This window comes from Podarcis liolepis (genome assembly GCF_965112155.1).
Source record: "Podarcis liolepis genome assembly, chromosome: 3".
NCBI lineage: Eukaryota > Metazoa > Chordata > Lepidosauria > Squamata > Lacertidae > Podarcis > Podarcis liolepis.
Window position 1 is genome coordinate 117,503,717 of NC_139557.1, and position 14,014 is coordinate 117,517,730.

The following is a 14,014-nucleotide window of genomic DNA, read 5'->3' on the forward strand; positions in this document are numbered from 1 at the left end:
GCTATCATATCACCCCTTAACCTCCTCTTCTCCAGGCTAAACATGCCCAGCTCCCTTATTCAACCTTTCTCATTCTACAACATTTTTTTAAAAAGGTTAGGTAATCAGAACTGCACACACCATTCCAAGCATGGTCTAAACATAGATTAGTGTGTTATGATAATAGATTAGTGCATTAGTGTGCTATGATTTTGTGCAAAATTGTACATTGCTTAATTGGAAGAACATTTCATTTTCTCCTCCTCTCAGCTTCCTCTTTATTAAACACTAGTGATCCATAAGATGACCTCTTCCCTCATCCCATTAGTGTCAAGTTTACTCAGAAGTCCTTGGTGAGGTACTTTATCAAAAGCCCTTTGACACACTCACCCACAAAGAAGGCACATGAGGCAAAATGTTAGGATAATGGTCATATTTATTAATACAACAACTTGGAGGAACTGCAGACCAAATCAACCAAAATCAGAAAATACAGGCAGGTGAGGAGTTTAGCTAATTCTGGTAGGGAAGCACCCCTTCTTGGATTCTGACACAGCAACAAACTGGGTTTCCCCAGCGAAGGGCTGGGAAGAAGTTACTCCTCCTTGGGAATGTGCACCTAGGCTCTGCTGTCCAGCATTCACTGAAAATACATTGTTGTTGTTTAGTTGTTTAGTCGTGTCCCACTCTTCGTGACCCCATGGACCAGAGCACGCCAGGCACTCCTGTCTTCCACTGCCTCCCGCAGTTTGGTCAAACTCATGCTGGTAGCTTCAAGAACACTGTCCAACCATATCGTCCTCTGTCGTCCCCTTCTCCTTGTGCCCTCCATCTTTCCCAACATCAGGGTCTTTTCCAGGGAGTCTTCTCTTCTCATGTGGTGGCCAAAGTCTTGGAGCCTCAGCTTCACGATCTGTCCTTCCAGTGAGCACTCAGGGATGATTTCCTTCCGAATGGATAGGTTTGATCTTCTTGCAGTCCATGGGACTCTCAAGAGTCTCCTCCAGCACCATAATTCAAAAGCATCAATTCTTCAGTGATCAACCTACTTTATGGTCCAGCTCTCACTTCCATACATCACTACTGGGAAAACCATAGCTTTAACTATACGGACCTTTGTTGGCAAGGCGATGTCTCTGCTTTTTAAGATGCTGTGAAAATACATACTTGAGGCTTAAACCGCCCCCCCCATCATTAAGTTCCCCTAGCAGATCCCTACAAGGTGCCCTTAGCTCAATAATGTCTCAGCATATCTAATCTTTCTCTCCAAGCTCCCCAATTGGAGGCATCCATTGCACTGTCTGTCCCATCTGTACTGGATGGGTTTTGAGTACTGCAACCTGAACAAGTTGCGGGGGAGGGCAGGAGAGGGCCTTCTTTGCAACAGCCGCTAAGATGTGGAATTCTCTCCACATAGAGGTGGCTCTTCGCTATAAAACTTTTCAGAAGTTGCACCTCTTTACCCCGGCCTTTGACACCTGAGACGTGTGTTTTCAGAGCCTAGCCTACCCCTGTGATTGTACTCTGTTGAAGCTGTTTTGCATTTTGAACTTTAAGTTGTTGTAATCCACCCTGGGACCAGCCGCCGCCACCACCACAACACAACATCTTCGCCTAACTGGACTCAACACCAAAAGAGCAAACAAATCACGCCACTCCCAAATGCTAATCTAATTCATCCCAACAGTTTGAAGTTGGCAAAAAAAGAGAAGGGAACCTGTGGCCTGTCAAGGAATTGTCTTTCAAATATTCTTATTCAGCCCCTCCTAACAGGTAATAATAATAGTATTCTAATAATTTATTATTTATACCCTACCCATCTGGCTGGGTTTCCCCAGCTACTCTGGACGGCCTCCAGCAGAATATTAAAATACAATGATTTGTCCAATATTAAAAACATCCCTAAACAAAAGTGACTAGCAAAACCCCACAATGCAAATTGGAGGGAGGGAAGGCATAGCAAGATGGGGGAGCTTGAGGGGAAGCAGAAGGCTGATAATACCATGCTTTGAACATCTTCCCATTGGCCGTCAGGCCCTGATGTGGTGGCCTCCTTAACCCTCTCCTTCTGAAAATCAATTACCCAAGTTTTCTTTTGGGGAGGGGTGAGGTGCGAGGAGCATGCATGATACTGAAAGTCAAAGTCATAGCTGTCAACTTTTCCCTTTTCTTGTGAGGAATCCTATTTGGAATAAGGGAATTTCCCTTTAAAAAAGGGAAACGTTGACAGCTATGGTCAAAGTACGCAGTGGAGCACATCTCCCAGTATGCTTATTGACTCTCCCAAAGAAAACTAAAAGTGCTCATTGTACTAACTCGGTTGTCCTCTTCAGTTCATTCTGTTTGTTTTAGTGACAGACCACAAAAGCTACAAATTGGATAGTGTTCAGGTACTGCACTGTACTTGGTGTCCTCTCTCTGGTTCACCTTGTGTTCTTGTGCTGCGATGCAAAAATAGCTCTCCTTTGATGCAAAGGCCAAGAATTTCTGCCACAGCACATTAGGAGCATCAGTGCAAGATGGGTGGGTTATAAACAATAAAATTATTATTATCATTATCACAGAGGCTTATAAATAAAACCTTGGTAGCATAAAACCTCCCCCTGTCCTCTTTGAGATCCCAACCATGAAAATCTACTACTACATTGCTGTCCTTTCTGGGATGTTCTTTGTTTCTCAAGGTATTTTTATTTTTATTATTTATTGAATTTATTTACTGCCCTATACCCAGAGGTCTCAGGGAAGTTCACAGAATAAAATCAAAATATAAAACCACAAAATACCTAATCAAAATAAAAACAACAGCCCAATAACCCCTACCCCCCCAAAAAAACCCACCACATTTTAAAAGGGCATAGGATGTCAAGGTATGCATACCATGATGTGTTGCAATTCAGCTGTTTCATGTGACAGCCTCCCTTGGAAGCTATTTTGCTTTAGGGTGGCCAGGTTGAAACGCCACCTCCCCTATTGGTCTTTTAATATTGCTATTTTGGATGTGAGAGTTCTGTCCAGTTATCTGCAAGGCCAGTAAGACAGAGTTGTTCCGCCTGGCCTTTGGCTTGGAATCAACTTGATCCCCATCCCCTTTTTCCTTTTTCCTTTTTCCTTTCTCCTTCTGTGATGGAACTCCTATTTGGGGACTTCCCTGGCTTTTTTCTGGCCCACATAGGACCAGTCTGGATAGTTGGCCTTGGTGAAGATTTGAAGTTTTCATCCCCCAAAAGTGTTTTATTTGAGTTTCTACTGAAATGAGGCTGCATTTTAATGTTGTATTTTAATCTTGTTTTTAAATTGTATTTTAATCAATTGTTTTTATACCTGGTGTTAGCCGCCCTGAGCCTGGTCTTGGCTGGGGAGGGTGGTGTATAAATAAAAATTACTACTACTACTACTACTACTACTACTACCACTACTACTACTACTTTGCATAGAGAGTGGGCTGTTTGTTCTTTGCAGAATGAAATTGATGTTGGTTGTCATTGTTGTTGCTGTCGCTGTTGCTGCTGCTGCTTTTTGTGTGTATGTGTATGGAAGAGGGAGAGGGGGAGGGAAAGGGGGAGAGACACCATGCTCTTCCTTCTTGATCTCTCGTTGGCATTTGATACGGACGACCATGGAACCTTCCTGGACCAGGTCTGAGGAACAGGAATATGGGAGAGTGTATTGTAGTGGTTCAAGGAGAAACCTTCACTTTATTTGGAGCCTGCTGAAAACATTCTTGTTTGGACAAATCTACCTGGATGCTTAGAAAGTTGAGGTGTTTTAGTATTTTAACTTCTGTATGTTTTAAAATATGGTTGTAAATTCTGTCCATAAGTGACTGTGGAGGCCTATTCTGGATCCACACATACTTCTACTGTGGCGACATAGGTTTCCAGGTGGGAATTGATCACAGTGAGAGTTTGCCAAACATGCCTTCCTCTTAGCTTGTTTCTCCTTTCATCCTGAGTTTGTGCTTCATTAAAGTCCACGATGCCTTTGGTAGAAGCCAGTCTCCAATCAAAGTGCTCACAGGCCAGTGATTCCCAGTTGTTGGTGTTTATATTACTTTTTTTTTTTAGTTTGCCCTGAGAGTGTATTTAAACCTCTTTTGTTGTCCACCAGAATGACACTTACCATTCTTAAGTTGGGAATAGAGTAGTTACTTTGGAAGACGATCATCAGGCATCTGAACCACATGACCAGTCCAACAAAGTTGATGTTGAAGAATCATTGCTTCGACACTAGTGATATTTGCTTCTTCCAGTACACTGATGTTAGTTTGTCTGTCATCCCAAATGATATGTAAAAAATTTCAGAGACGGAATCTTTTGAGGAGTTGGAGATTGTGTTTGCAGCTTAAGTCATATATGGAAGTTATTTTGTGTGTGCAAAGGTGAATTTGTGTGTACCTCGAGTCTTCTCCTTTACAAAGGTCTTGCATGGGAGGGGGTGTTTTTCCTAGAAATGAATATTGTTGTTGTTTAGTTGTTTAGTTGTGTCCGACTCTTCGTGACCCCATGGACCAGAGCACACCAGGCACTCCTGTCTTCCACTGCCTCCCGCAGTTTGGTCAAACTCATGTTGGTAGCTTCGAGAACACTGTCCAACCATCTCCTCCTCTGTTGTCCCCTTCTCCTTGTGCCCTCCATCTTTCCCAACATCAGGGTCTTTTCCAGGGAGTCTTCTCTTCTCATGAGGTGGCCAAAGTATTGGATCCTCAGCTTCAGGATCTGCCCTTCCAGTGAGCACTCAGGGCTGATTTCCTTCAGAATGGATAGGTTTGATCTTCTTGTAGTCCATGGGACTCTTAAGAGTCTCCTCCAGCACCATAATTCAAAAACATTGATTCTTCGGTGATCAGCTTTCTTTATGGTCCAGCTCTCACTTCTGAAGATATTAAAAAGGTGCACCCATGAATGAGTGGCTTACAATGCCTTTTCTCTTTCTGTTTGGAGGTCAAACCGGTTTTATAGAAACTCATGAAGCATGCGAAGCCGCTGAAGGTTGGTGCCAGGAAGGCCCATGCAGTATTGGACCCATGGAAATTGGAAAGTGTGACACCTGGATCTTCTGCTGTTCAGGGTAAAGTTTCCCAGTTTGTTTGTTTGCTTTTTAAATCCACTCTGCCCCAATTAAAAATGTGTTTGCATTTTCAAATTTTCAAATTTACATATACAGTACACTGGAACATCACAGGCCCCAGTAGTTTTGCTTCTGGAATACAGTGGTACCTCTGGATGTCAACGGGATCTGTTCCGGAGCCCCGTTTGCATCCTGAATAGAATGTAAGATGCGACTGTGTGTCTGCGCATGTGCGGGTCACATTTTGCCGCTTCTGCGCATGAGCATGATGTAATTTTGAGTGTCTGCGCATGCGTGAGTGGCAAAAGACGGAAGTAACGCGCTCCTTTACTTCCGGGTTGCCGCGGAGTGTAACTTGAAAACGCTCAACCTGAAGCACATTCAACCCGAGGTATGACTGTACACAGTTTGTTTTCTGCATAAGGAGCTGGTACCTGTTCGTTGGTGAAAACTAGAGAATGGCTCTGAAACCTGAGTACAGTGGTACCTCGGGTTAAGAACTTAATTCATTCTGGAGGTCCGTTCTTAACCTGAGCTGTTCTTAACCTGAGGTACCACTTTAGCTAATGGGGCCTCCCGCTGCCACCGCCGTGTGATTTCTGTTCTCATCCTGAAGCAAAGTTCTTAACCCCAGGTACTATTTCTGGGTTAGCAGAGTCTGTAACCTGAAGCGTCTGTAACCTGAAGCGTCTGTGACCCGAGATACCACTGTACAACAATGTGAAGCAGAAGAGTAACTTTTTGGGGGGAGTCCTTGTCATACACAGACACTGAAAAATGGCAATTTGAAAATGCGAATAAATGTTTAATTGGGGCAGAGTGCTGACAGAAAATCTGAAGGGGGATTTTGCTTAGTTGGGGTTCAATTCGGCAGCAGAGGAGGCTCTCAGGTAATGCAACCGGTGTGGTCACGCTGGACACAGAGGTCATGGGGTGCCACAGCATACACTACCACTAATGCATCCAATAGAAGGTGAGAGTTGTGGGGGGTTCCCACTTTTTGGCATCACACAGAGTGCCACTGAAATTTGATATGTCAAGGTCTTTTACTGCCTGCAGTTAAGAATGAGTTTTCTCAAGGCTCAGCTCTGGAACAATGAGGAAATCCCCCAGACCCATGAAAATTAATCAGTCAAAAGATGGTTCAAGGAAAAGTTTGAGAGGCATCCATACTGCCTTCCCAGCCTCTTCTTCACTTCCTGGGTTATTGTTTTGGGGAAGAGAGGAGGCTGAAGGAGATAATGACATTCACCAGCTTGTGTTATGGTGATATCTGTAAGTTCTTTCATGCAGAAGTACTATTTTTGTCCTTGAAAATCTGCATGAATATTCTCCGGTAGACTGTGCTTTCTGTTTCTTACAAATGCCATGCGAGGGATGTCCCTGAAAATAAAAAATCTGCTCTCTTCCTATAGGAACTACGGAAACTGAAGTTGGCACCTCATCAACTATTATGTTCTCATGTACATGATGATCCACTACTCTTTAGCCTTCAGAATATGTTACCATGGGACTGAGATCCTACATTGTTGATTGCAGGATTTGTTACACATCTTTGGAAAACCAGTGCATAATGTGTCAAATAAAGGAGATGATGTACCGCTAAAACTTCCTGTGTGTGCATTCTGTTAAATGTGCATATTGTCTATAAGAAAAGTGGTTTTACTTTCAGTTCAGTGAGCTACTGGACTATGAAGTGATCTGCTGGCAGCCCTGCCAGAGAAGGAAAACCTTTCCAATTTTGGGAACACCTTTGATGCTCCATCTTGTATTCGCCCTTGCCTGCTTCACAACTTTTACAGGCACAGAAGGGACCCAATGGATAGTGCAGAGGCATTGCAGAGACATAACTAATCAACTCAGTGAGTGGACTTTAAATAAGTATTCTCCACCCCCCAAAAAATCAATTCACACACATTTTTACAATGCAGTTTCAAATCACTGTGTATTTATTTCAGTGGTCAGCAGCACCAAGCTCTATATAATGGGAGATTCAGGGTATGTATTTCTACTGATGTTCCCCTTTGATAAAGAGATTGTATATTAAGCAGAAGACGAACTCCAAACTTAGTACTGCCTGCAAAAGAAAGAAAGAAATGAGTCGCTCATGCAACAATGTGTAATTTAGCAACAAATTCATAGCACTGTTGATGCCCACCTTTAGAATTTTTCTCATTGATGCAATACTGCTTTTGGAGCTCAAATAACAAAAAAAGTAATCAAAAGCTAAAGGTGCTGAGGAAATTGCATGCCCCCACCATAAGTTAGAAAAAGAACCCTAAAGGCAGAGGGAGGCAACAAGATGTCTTCAAAGACATCTGGTGAACTCATGTTTGCAACCAAGGGCTCTATACAAAGTCCTGCCCTGTGGCAAATGATCAGCAAGTTTCTCCTCCAGGAGAGAATGGTGAAATGGCTGTTGTCTCTTGCCCAGGATTCTAGCCTGGTAAGAAGACCATGATTATATTGTTAGAATTCCTGCTCCATGATTGCAGTCATGGGATTTTTGTCTATCACATGACGGTGTATGTTTTGACTCCACAGAGTGGGAAGTGACGGAAACAGGATGTTTGTGTTACTGTGTTCCGTGAAGTGATATTATTGTCCTTTGTTCATTCTCTTTGCTGTCTGATGCTAGAGAGAGAGGGAGCCATGTTGCAGTGCTCCGTGTGTGTTTATATGTAAATAAAGTAGATTAGCCAAAATGCTGAGTTGCTGAGGTCTGTCACGCAAGCTGCACAAACTCTGCGGATCCCTGAGTGAGCCGGTGTCTGTTGGCATCGGTCGCTGTGATGTTCGGGCTGAAGAAAGCTTTTGAAGCTCCTGAACAATTGACCAGGAGGGAGGGAACATGCAAGCCGGGCATGTGTCTCTACCAGGGTCCTACTCAAGTTTAGGGCGAGCTCCTGACACATATCACTTGCCATCAGACTGAGGGACTCATACATATAATGTCAAGTAGCACCTTAGAGACCAACTAAGTTTGTTCTTGGTATAAGCTTTCGTGTGCATGCACACTTCTTCAGATACCCTTTCTCAGAACTGTTCATCTTCAGCTACTTGCTCAAAGATGAGGAGTCTTTTCTTTAAAAAGAAACAAGATGTACTCACATCAAACATTCAGAGAATTCTGTTGAAGCATTTTGTGGGGATGTTTAGGATAATAGATAAGGAAACATTTGTTAAGTGTTATCCTTCCTTCACTCACGCTAGGGTCCTCTCTTAAAGGGGTTATATAATGGGTGTCACTGGACATACACTGAAAGGTTGTCAGTGAACTAACCTGCGTGCGGGGATATGGCCTTGGCTGCCTGCTACATTTACGTCTCGCAGAGCACCCCCATATCCCATTTACCCTGATGTTCCCCAGTTCCCCCACTTGGGGGAGCTGGGAGGGATACACGCCCATGGCCTAAGCCAAGATCTTCCTACATTCAGAAGTCTAATAAAGTTGTGGCCCAATTTTTAATTCCATAATGTTGTCAGAATCTTTTCTTATGATCCTTGGGGGCTGGGGCTGTTGCACCTGGTCAAGCAATCCCCTGAGCCTGAGCTCAGTCAGAGCAAGTAGCCTATCAAGCAGACAGAGGAAAAGGAGAAAATGTTTTATAGGTGGTACATGACCCCAGTCAAGCTAGCAAAAATCTATCATTTGCCTGATAATAAGTGTTGGAAATGTAAAGAAACTGAAGGTACTTTTTATCACCTTTGGTGGACGTGCCCGAAGATTAAGGCTTTCTGGGAAATGATATATAATGAAATGAAAAAGGTACTTAAATGTACTTTTCCCAAGAAACCAGAGGCCTTTCTCTTGGGTATGGTCGGCCAATGGGTGTTAAAGAAAGACAGGACTTTTTTTATGTTCGCTACTACAGCAGCAAGAATTCTTATTGCAAAGTATTGGAAGACACAGGATCTACCCACTCTGGAAGAATGGCAGATGAAGGTGATAGACTACATGGGACTGGCCGAAATGACAGGTAGAATCCGAGACCAGGGGAAAGAGACGGCGGAAGAAGATTGGAAGAAATTTAAAATCTACCTTAAGAAACACTGTAAAATTAATGAATGCTAAAATGTTGAGGTTTTAGAAAAAAGGGGATTACAGCTGTAAAAGATTAAGTAAAAGAAAAGAACAAGGGAAAACTCGATAAAATTAAGGGGGAGGATTTGCTGAAAAAAATTGGAAATTAGGATGCAGAAAGGGGAGGTACAGGGAAGTCGGCGAAGTAAGGTTTAAGAAAAAAGGATTTGAAATTATACATGTTTGTTTATGTGTTTGTTTGTTTGTATTGTGTACTGTTTGTGCTTATAAAAATTGTGAAAAACCAATAAATTTTATATATATATATAAAAAACAAGCAGACAGAGGAAAAGGCAGCCAGCTATTTCCCTGTTCCAGGTTGTCAACGTGCTCATTGAGCCATATATGGCTGTGTCTTGTCCTGCTTTCTGTCTCTGTGTTTGGGGCAAATAATGGCAACCACATTTAAGGTTGGCTTAAGGGAATTTTGCCTACCTTAAGCAGCATGGACTTCCTCTGCCACACACCCCAATTTTCTTGTAATTATCAAGACAATGCCACACCAGGCAATAGCCGCCATTTGACTTACATGAAAACATGTGATTTATCAAGCTAAAAGAAAGAAAGGAAAAATCGTGATCAAAACAGGCTCAAGTCAGGAAATGCTAGCCTTGCTAACTGCCTAGCTGTCTTCTGTTCAGCTCAGCTGCTGATATATGGCAAAATATATGATATATATTACTTAATTGTAATAACCTCAAAGCAGTTTAGAAAAAAAAGCTTTGCATTAAGATTATCAATAAAAGTAAGAGAAAACAAGTTAACCTAAAATGTATCAGTCAGGTTGTTTCCCAGTTCTGCAGATACAAGATGAACTTTGTGGCTGGTGCACACGTATAATATATAGAATGACTGAATAATTGAATATGAAATCAGAGCATATTGATAGTCTATAACTTTAAGATCACAGTCCATACCTAAGGGAAAGTTTCTCATCCTTCTAATCTTATGTTCACTTTGTCTTGTTTCTGCATGTTTGGGATACTTTTTTTAAAAAAACCAAAGTAGTCAACAAAATTCACTAACGCTTTTGAGCTTAGGGGGAACTAACATTTCTCTTAATATGCACATATATTGAATTAATTTTGACCAATATTCCATTTTTTGCAAAACATTTTCGTATGTTATTTTCCCCGACGCATGCATTATAATGCAGACTTTCCAATAATGTGTAGTTTGGGGGTGGTTGAAAGCACAAAGTCAACAAAAAGTTAAGAAACCCAACACAAAGCTAAGAAAGCCGAATTTCGTCATGTAGCCACATTTCAGATCATCTACTGTAAATGATAATATTGTCAGTGCTTTTCTTCTGGGGGGACGCAGGGGTACGCATACCCCTAAACATTTTGTAAGTTTGGCCTCATTGAGGGGCAGTATTTCAATATGAGTAGGAAAATGAGAGTACCCCTAAACATTTTTTTTAAAGAAAAAAACACTGAATATTGTTATAAACTTTGCATGTTGGTGCGCAAAGATGGCCCAGCCATTAGGCAGGGTGAAGCTGCTGCTTCAGGCATCAGAACACCCTCCCCACCTCCAGGTCGCATGCCGATGGGTGCCCAGTCTGCCCCACCTCTGGCTTCAGTAGTGGAGAAGTGTGGCTGACATTGGCACCAATTTTGGGCAAGATCACATCCATTATAGGCCAAATTTCACGTGTGTTGTCATTTCTTTGTCAGTGGTGGGTGTGGCAGGGCATGTGGTGGTAGTGGCAACAGCAGTGGCAGGGCAAAGCAGCACTTCCTGTTTCGCCTTAAGCAGCAAAACCTGATGTGCTACCCCTTTTTGGTACTTTACATGTGAATTTATGCATCCAGCACAGTTGACCCGCCAGACTTACCTACTTTACTTTCACATATGTTGTATTTGCCATCTGAAAGGACAAGCATTTCCCTTCACAGAGTACAGGAGCTCTGCATGAACTCACACCACTCTCAAATGCAGAGCCATCAACCACAACTCCTTGGAACATGAACATGCTTAGCTTGATGGCCCTGCAAGGATCATTGTGGCAAATTCTGCTTACCTTTTACAACACTTCTTCCCTTCAGAACATGATCCAAGGTTCAGCGCATACAATGGACAGTGTTTTTGACAGTCAGTATTCTTAATATATAAACATGAGATCTCATCAAGGTCCCTTAGAGCAGAAAGCCCTAAAGAAGAAAAGAAAGAAAGAAAGAAAGAAAGAAAGAAAGAAAGAAAGAAAGAAAGAAAGAAAGGAAGGAAGGAAGGAAGGAAGGAAGGAAGGAAGGAAGGAAAGAAAGAAAGAAAGAAAGAAAGAAAGAAAGAAAGAAAGAAAGAAAGAAAGAAAGAGATGAATATGAGAGCTGAGATTTCAGTATTTCCCAAAAGTTTCCAACTCTTCTTAGCATCATAATCCATATGCAACACATGACCCGGTTCCTCATTTGATGCCAGATAGAGCTTGAAAAACGGCACAACAGACAGCAGTTTTATCAGCTGTAAGCTTTCTGCATCATTTTACCAATCAACGTTATCGCCACCGACACCATCATTTAATACCTGGTCTTTTCCATATAGATTTAGTGTTGGAAAAGACCACCTCTATAGAAAAGAATGTAAGTTGTTTTTATATGCAACAACAGCAGCAAGAATATTATTGGCACAAAAATAGAAGCAAGAAGAATTACCAACAAAAGAAGAATGGAGGATGAAATTAATGGACTATGCAGAACTAGATAAACTAACAGGAAGGTTTCGAAATCTGCGGGACCAGAAATTCACAGAAGACTGGCATAAATTTGCAGACTATTTGAAAAGTAATTGTGATTATCAGACTATGTTTGTAGGTTTGCAAGAAGTTTTGTGAGGAGAATTATTGGAACTATTGCAAAAATGAATAAAGGGGAGGATGGTTAGTTATGATAATTAAAGGCAATATGAACTTAAGAAATGCATAAGAAGTGGCTAAAACGGTGGATCATCAGAGGTGCTGATGGAAGTCCAAAAAAAGAAGAAAAAGATTGTATAAGTGGTGAAATTTTGTGGTATGTACTATAATTTATATGTTAAAATTAATAATAAATATTATTTAAAAAGAAGAGGAAAAGGCCACCTCTTATTGTAAAATCTCCACCAGTGTATAAACACGCACTTGGCTGACAGAAGGTGAGATTAGGAATGGAAGAGAAATGTGCTTAATACACATTTCAATACAAATCAATTTATGTATGCTGTTTCCCAATCTCAACAGCCTAGGAAGGTGGTTGTCCAGTGGAGTGGTGATGATGCAGCAGCAGTGAATGGGAAAGAGCAATTTTAGCACACCACAACAGAAGGTTTTAACACCTTCCCTTTCCCCTGGACCCACATTCCGAAATAGACAAAATCTTCACACCAAATGCACCCTCTGGATGAGATTGCAAAGGGTTGAATATGTGCTAGCATTACTACCAATCCTCCTCATCACCACTATTATACCATCTCCTTTATAAATTGTTTCCCTTAAAACATTTCCAGGTGATTTAAGATTAAAAGCACATACAAAAATAATCTTAAATCCTGTACAAATGTAGACTGGGATAAAAATATCCACTTAAGAGAGTTATGGAAAAAGGAAACACAGGTTGCAATATAGTTGATGCCTAAGGTAAAAATATGCATTTATATGCATTTTGGTACTCTCTTTTTTTAGCTAAGAACTGCATTGCAATGTTCAGAGAAATGCAAAATCTAAAGGATAAAATTAGTTCAGGAGGTATAGATCAGGTCAATTCATGTCAGAATCTTCAACAAATGATTTTTCTTAGCATCTCTAAAATAGTTGTGATAAATGGCAAAGGGAGTGGTTGGCTGGCAGGTTGTCTAGAAAACTAGTGTTTCCTGTTGGGTCTCCGGCTTCAGCTAGCTTGCTATGCAAACATTCTAGAGAGATGCCTTGCCCTGATAATTAATAAGGTGAATATATATATATATATATAAAACATACCTGGAGAAGTCAACAGTGTCCGTAAAAGAAAAAGAGGAATAACCCAAAAGACTTTCATGGTTGTTTTACTGAGAATTCAACCACTGTGGCAAACAGGGTTATTTGCTGAATCTAATCAAAAATTAAATAAAATACTTGCTATCTTCCTTCTTGGTTTCTTCTGGGGGAGGGGGAATGCCTAGACACAAATAAAAGCAGTGTGTGTGTGTGTGTGTGTGTGTGTGTGTGTGTGTGTGTGTGTTTGGTTAGGGTAGAGAGAATTGTGCAGAAACTGTCTTTGTGGGACTTCACACAGAGTTTTTAATGGCACACAGTGGAAAGCAATGACGGACACACAGCAAGGATAATATTGAGTACAGATTATTCGCTTGGACAACTTTTGTCACAGGACGTTCAACAGTGAGACGGAATGAGGTGGGTAGTGCCTGATGTTGGACTTCATGAACATCTTTGTTGCCTACAGAACGTTCAAAAATACAAAATGTATGCTCCGTCAGGACAGCTGCAAACAAGTTATCCCAAAATAGGTCTCTGTGAATTCAGGGGAGGGGGCCAATCCCTACTGAGTGCTTTTCATCTCAGAGGCTCATGTAAACACATGGAACACAGCCATGTTATTGGGACATAGAGCATATGAAACTTGTGTTTTATCTCAACAAATAGCTCTCCCTCCCCCGAATGCCTATACCACATGTGAACATAAGAATGGCTCTGTTGGATGAGGCTAGTGGGCCATCTAGTCAGGTATCCTGTTCTCCCTGTGGCTAACCAGGTGTCTATGGGAAGCTCACAAGCAGTGGCGTAGAATGGGGAGTGGGCACAGGAGCAGTAGCCTTGAGCGCAAAATTGTGAGGGGCACAAAATTCCAACACCCGGTACTGCCTCAATACAGCCGTGTGCTTCTTTTGCTGGGCTCTGTTGAAAATGGCTTC

The 14,014-nt window shown here is 41.7% G+C and overlaps 1 protein-coding gene and 2 long non-coding RNA genes across 3 annotated transcripts in view; 1 reads left to right on the top strand and 2 right to left on the bottom strand.

The window, feature by feature from the left end:
- The window catches only part of LOC310702856, a 960,387-nt gene that overhangs the window by 730,214 nt on the left and 216,159 nt on the right, over positions 1-14,014 (bottom strand). The gene's annotated exons all lie outside the window — the stretch shown is intronic.
- LOC310704608 lies at positions 2,554-6,654 on the top strand. The gene is made up of 3 exons (XR_014524918.1): positions 2,554-2,660; positions 4,920-5,046; positions 6,462-6,654. It is a non-coding gene; the product is annotated as an uncharacterized lncRNA (long non-coding RNA).
- On the bottom strand, positions 7,023-13,247 carry LOC310704174 (uncharacterized protein). The gene is made up of 4 exons (XM_083497240.1): positions 13,083-13,247; positions 11,157-11,286; positions 9,566-9,682; positions 7,023-7,123 (listed from the first exon to the last, which is right to left on the bottom strand). Exons 1-4 carry the CDS (start codon positions 13,138-13,140, stop codon positions 7,114-7,116), a joined length of 315 nt encoding a protein of 104 aa, XP_083353366.1. The 5' UTR covers positions 13,141-13,247; the 3' UTR covers positions 7,023-7,113.